This window comes from Microchirus variegatus (assembly GCF_963457635.1).
Source record: "Microchirus variegatus genome assembly, chromosome: 21".
NCBI classification, from domain to species: Eukaryota; Metazoa; Chordata; class Actinopteri; order Pleuronectiformes; family Soleidae; genus Microchirus; species Microchirus variegatus.
Window position 1 is genome coordinate 13,535,481 of NC_139822.1, and position 6,000 is coordinate 13,541,480.

At 42.2% G+C, this 6,000-nt stretch overlaps 2 protein-coding genes across 2 annotated transcripts in view; one reads left to right on the forward strand and one right to left on the reverse strand.

Annotated features, from left to right (window-relative positions):
- pxdn (peroxidasin) overlaps positions 1–785 on the reverse strand; it is a gene marked incomplete at its 5' end in the record, with an annotated part of 52,694 nt that extends 51,909 nt beyond the window's left edge. The window contains one exon of the mRNA XM_083908121.1: positions 601–785. Coding sequence (XP_083764247.1) covers positions 601–785 — 185 coding nt within the window. The remainder of the gene's footprint in view (positions 1–600) is intronic.
- Positions 786–3,685: 2,900 nt separating this feature from the next.
- On the forward strand, positions 3,686–6,000 carry adi1 (acireductone dioxygenase 1). Its single transcript, XM_083907951.1, has 4 exons — positions 3,686–3,845; positions 4,539–4,658; positions 4,758–4,937; positions 5,154–6,000. The coding sequence occupies exons 1-4, from the start codon at positions 3,723–3,725 to the stop codon at positions 5,262–5,264; spliced, it is 534 nt and encodes a 177-aa protein (XP_083764077.1). The 5' UTR covers positions 3,686–3,722; the 3' UTR covers positions 5,265–6,000.

Here is a 6,000-nt window from a genome sequence, read left to right on the forward strand (position 1 = left end):
GAACTGTTTGTTTCGAAACTTCAGGGCTTCGTAAACGAGGTAATGACGCAGATACACGCTAGAAAAACAGCGTTAATTGGAACTTACGGTCTAGGTCCGCTTTAACACAAAAGGAATGATTGAAGAAAGCAGCTTAAAGTGAGCCACTACATATCCAAAGACAGTGGTGTCAATACAATCTGACTGGTCAAAGTGTGTGATTGTGTGTCATGTCCCAGCGAACTGTGTGCGTGTGTGTGACCCTAAAAACTCTTTTCATTACCCTCTGCTGCAGCCAACAGCTGAACTCACTGGCAGGTGTCATAACTGTGCGTAATAAACCCTGCACTGCAACGTTTACCTGTGATTTTAACACTGAGACTGAGAGTTGTTTTTTTTCTAAACTGCAGCGACTTCAGAGCCAAATAAAAGTTACTTATGCGCTCTTTAACACATCACGTCAACCCGAAACAACTCCCACAGACTCTTCGTGTGTGTTTAAATGTGGCCGAACACTTGAAATATTCGCCGCATTCCCGTCCGGACTCAGTCCGTTCCCCCTCCCGAAGTCTCGGTGGGTTGCTGTGAAATGAAAAGCAGCGGCGACGAGGAGCTACTTACAGGATGGTCGTCTGCGGCGACACTGCCGGCACGGTCTCCAGGTTCAGATGCATACATCTCACCGTGGTTCGGAAACACAGGCAGCGGCTCGGGCAACAAAGTCCAAAGTGCGGTCCGCCGGCGAGCAACAACAAAGCGGCCGCGAGCAGACACGGAGAAAGGAGCTGGGCAGCCCGCAGCGCCATTGCTGAGCAGTGAGCCGAGCAGAGCACAGAGAGACCGCCAGCTGGCCCTCTACGCGCACACACACACACACACACACAGACACACACACACACCCACACACACACAGGAGTACACTAACACACACCAACTAACTACTAACACAGAAGGAGAGAGTCTCGAGACAAGACAGAGAGAGCGCGCGCGAGAGAGAGAGAGAGAGCGCGCGCGCTAGAGACAGTTAGTTCAACAGGGAAAAACAGAACCTGGCTCCCCCTCATGTATTTCCCCTGGAATACAGTACTTTGATGACAAAGTATTGTTTTGTAAATGTTATATATTATAATATTATCAATATTATATTTACAAATACCTATGTTATAGGTATAGGCTATGTGTCCAACTAAAGGCCCGGGGGCCAAATGTGGCCCGCCACGTCATTTTATGTGGCCCGCGAGGTCTATGCTGCTTTAAAGCGAACCTAGACCGGAAGTTCCAATTAACGCTGTTTTTGTTGGTGTGTATCTGCGACATTACCTCTGAAAGGTTCGAAACAAACAGTTCAGCCATTGCTGAGAACGCTTTGATGTATTGTAATCTGGGGCTCAGCGAGATCTCTGGAAAAAAAAAAAACGCTTCTGGTTACGTAACCAGCATTTATCCTGAACAGTGGATCCTCCTGGCACATCCGATTGCGTACATTGAACCGTAGAAGAAGAATAACGTCCGTTGTGGAGGTGTTTAACGAGCAACACTGCTGTATTTTTCTGCAAGTGTTGTAACCAGCCATAACATTAAGCCCAATTTATACTCCTGCGTAAACTGCTCTACACAGAACACAGAAAAGTGAGAAACGGCCACTGTTTCAATGTTATTCAGCTGCAACAACAACAACAGTCTTTCTCTCTCGGACGCCATTGCTCACTGTAGCAAGAAGCATAACAACCTTGCGTAGTGACCCCTACTGATCGGGCGGGAAATTGCAGTGTGTATCTGGCACCACGGCGGAGAACTATGAAAGCTCGAGGGGTCTCCGTGGTTACGCAGTCGGATTAACGCAGTTGTAGAAGCATAATGTGGCCTTTATGGTCAGACAGCCAGTGTTGTAATCAGTGATAGCGTCTACGGATCGCGTCCAAAATTTTTATCACTTTTTCTGGGTCCCATTGCGGACATTTCCTGAAAATGTCATCCAAATCCGTCTGTGACTTTTCGAGTTATGTTGCTAACTAACAGACAAACAAACTCACAATGCTGATTAAGACAATCAGTGATAAGTTCCATGTCCAAGATAGAGACAACAAGAATCTCGTCCCCTCACCCATCCCGTGCTACTGGTGTATACACACAACTGCTCCCTTATTCAAGTCCAACAGTGTTGCTTGGCAGGGTCCTGTTCATGTTTGTGTTTATTTCACATTTTGAGGCGAAAGAGAAACCGTTACATTCTTTTTTGGTGTGCAAAGCGGAGGAGTGTTCTGTTTGCTGCACTCTGCAGTCTGACCATTAAATTTCACAAATTCTTACACAATTGATCTTAAAAAATAAGACCACAAGATAATAAAAGCCCCTCCCAAAGTAACCATTTTCATAGCAATCCTGCCTCCGGCAGCTTTAATGTCACGTCCCTGAATCTGCAACATCACTCCCCATCCCTTTGGTATATAATATAATAAATAATTGTGTAGTTATTTTAAAATTTGCAACAGAGCTGAGTGACAACAATCTCTTAGTCTAAGGCTCCGGAGAAGAGCCGAAACATGCCTTTTCCATTCCCGTGGAAAGCCTCACTTATAAAGGAAACTGTGTTTTTGGAAATCCCACCATTTAAGTCAAATCCACGAGCCAGGATATACAGTACTGTACAACACCAGAGTCCTGCAACTTGTAAAAACGACACAGAACCGAGCAATTAATAGTGCTGATTTAATCTATGCTTGTTCTAACATGTTGGTGCATTTGCCTTGAAAGTTTAGTGAGGGTCATGGGGTGAAAAATGACAAAAATGAACAGAGGAATGTACAAAAAAAAAAAAAAAAAAGCCCTCTCATCATTTCATTCAGTTTGAAAGGTCTCTGACGACCCCTGGTGGCAGCTGCAGAGACTGCCTTTAAAATATTTCTTTGGTCATTGGTGTGTTTGTTTGCCTTAAAACTAGAGAAATAAATACATAATGTAACTTTACCTGAAGTTGTAGTAGTGTCTGTTGTTGTTTTGCTTGCAATATTCACATAGGAAGAATTCTGGGATTTTGTTTCTGTGCATATTTTTTTAATAAATAATAAAAAAAAATAGTAAAACACAGTGATTTCGGTCAGTAAATGATATACATTACAATATTTGTCTATGCATGACTGATGATTGATCTCAGTGAAAAATATGGTCACTGAGGTTAGACCATGGATGTATTATAAGTTTGAAAATAAATACAATATTACCTTTGACAGTAAATACCATACACTTTGTAGGCCCGTTTCCACCAGAAAAAAAGAGGTATAAAAACATAGATATAATACAAGGGTTAGGTGTTATACCCTTGTATATGTATATCTATGTATAAAAAGTCATAAATATGGCGTTTTATCTCATAATTTAAACTTTATACCGCTTTTTTGTCTGGCGGAAATTGGCGTCCATAACTTCCGGTATTAATACTCGTCAATTTCCTGAAACAACAGTCACAGTCACAGTTTATTAAACTTATTATATGTTATAAAATCTATAATCTATATATATTTATATTAATATATACATATAACCATATATATATATGTATTTTGAATAAATGACTGACCGTATCTGATGCACACTCCGGAACAGAAGGTGGCGCTAATGCTGCTATGACGCTGGTTGTTGTCAAACGCCCTTAAACTGAGAGAAGAAGAAAACACGTTCCACAGCATTCAATCGTGTATAGGTTTCAGCTGTCTAGCGAACGTGGTTTTTAAATTAGCTCTACTATGGAAATTGAAGCGTGGTACATGGACAGTTCCGAGGAAGACCAGAGGAAAGCGCACAGACTGGAGCCAAACAAGCCTGCATCCATGGAGGAGCTGGGTAAACTCGGAGTGTTTTACGCAAAGGTACAAGTTCCCTAAGTTATATAACCACAGTGACTTCGCAGCAATTTTTAGTCCATTCATAAACGGTAACATTCGACTACTCCAAAAAAGTTTTCAGAATGTTGTAAAAACATGTAACAAATGATTTTTGACACGACATGCTATCAAGAGAGACGGTATTTAATGTATTTGGGCATGATATTGGAAAACAATTTCACATGTTTTGGTAAACTGTGGGCTTAGTCATTTATTTATTTATTACCACATTTGTGTGCATGACCTTTAAGTGAACACTCACAATTCACCGCAACTGGTTCGTGTGTAAATATTTGAGTGCTATTTAAGTGCTTGAGCAAGTTATTTAAAAAAATAAATAAATAAAGAATGATAATTAACAATGCCCTAAGTACCTCCAAGTCTGAGGCCATGATTCTCAGCCAGGAAAGGATGGAGTGCCCACTCCAGGTTTGGGGAAGAGTCCCTGCCACAGGTGGAGGATCTTGGGGTCGCGTGCTCCTCCACACCGAGGAACCAGCTGAGGTGCCTCCTTGACGCCTCCCTGTAGAGGTGTTTCGGGCATGTCCATCTGGGAGGAGACCTCGGTCCAGATCCAGGAATCGCTGGAGAGATTACATCTCTCAGCTGGCTTGGTAACACCTTGGGACACCTACTGATGACTGAAGCTGCTCTCCTCCTTTCTCCCCCATTTTGCAGTTAAACGCCGACATCTATGAATCAGACCCAGAGCTGGAGAAGATCCGCAAAGACCAGGGTTACAACTACATGGACATCATCACGATTCACAAGGACAAACTACCTAACTACGAAGAAAAGGTAACCCCGAGTACTTTATGCAGTAAGCTCTACACATACAAGGAGATATCAACAAACTGAGATTTTGTCTGATTTTTTTTCAATTTATTTTTTGCTTAGCTGAAGACGTTCTTTGAGGAGCACATGCACACGGATGATGAGATCCGCTACATCCTGGATGGACAGGGCTACTTCGACGTCAGGGACACGGAGGACAGATGGATCAGGATCGCCACAGGGAAAGGAGAGTTGATCTCGCTGCCGGCAGGAGTTTACCACCGATTCACCCTGGATGAGACGGTACGTCTGGACCAACTCTAGCTCATTGCACCTAACCGGTAGACCTGTAAAGGGTTCTTAATCTTAATCTTCAAGCTGTTTTGTATTTGAAGTAGCACGAATGAATCACACGAAAATGTCCGTTTGTTGTTAATAACAGAAATTAGCCACACCTTCTTCATGCCTGTTATTAGTTCTTTCCCCAAACTTGACCCAAAACCCGTTTGGTTTCCTCAGAACTACATCAAAGCCATGAGGCTGTTTGTGGGGGAGCCCGTTTGGAAGGCGTACAACCGTCCGGCCGACGACATGGACGCCAGGAAAAAGTACGTCGCTTCTCTGCACTGACCCTGACCTGAGACGCTGTTCGCATCATTATCCTCTTCAAGTTGCAATTTATTTTAATTTTAATGACAGTGTTAAAAAAACAAACCACCAAAGAGCCCAAATATGTACAGCTGACGGCTGTCGTTTGTTAGCTTAAATAATGTTTACCTCCTACCAACCGTGAGGGAAATCTTACAGGTTGTCGTCATCATTCTCCTGCAGAATCAGGAGGATGGATCATATAAAGTAAGACACACCTTGTCTTTATTCACATAAGTTCTGTCCTCACTGCCAATACTTTAGTTAACGAAAGGGGTGTAAACTACAAAAACCTCACATCACCACCATCCTAATCATCCTTGTCCATCGTGAGTAGTTCCGGCTTCGATATTTGTGCCGTTATTAGGTACAATTAATAATAAGTGATGTTTTAAATTAAGTATTGCACTCACAAAATACTAAAACCTTATAGTATCTATATATACAGTACAGTAATGCACCATTTTGAAAACCTTTTCATCCCCCTGTGATGAAGAAATAGATCCTTGGGGTAGATGAGAAATGGTGCAATAGCTTAGGATGTCCAGCAGAGGGCGCTCAGATTCCATTGTGTACATAAGTATTCTACAGTTACAAACCATGAGAGTCTGTAACTAGTCCATAAAACACAAAATGAATGAATGAAATAAGGGTTTGAACGTCTGAAAATAGTATTTTGTTTAATTAATTTTTTGAATTGCCAATTTCTGATTTGTCT

What these genes read in the sequence shown, in the direction of transcription:
- adi1 (XM_083907951.1), top strand. Translation starts at nt 3,723, where the DNA reads ATGGAAATTGAAGCGTGGTACATGGACAGTTCCGAGGAAGACCAGAGG. An exon ending in TCGGAGTGTTTTACGCAAAG is followed by an intron (nt 3,846 to 4,538) that starts GTACAAGTTCCC and finishes CCCATTTTGCAG; the next exon opens with TTAAACGCCGACATCTATGA. An exon ending in TACCTAACTACGAAGAAAAG is followed by an intron (nt 4,659 to 4,757) that starts GTAACCCCGAGT and finishes TTTTTTGCTTAG; the next exon opens with CTGAAGACGTTCTTTGAGGA.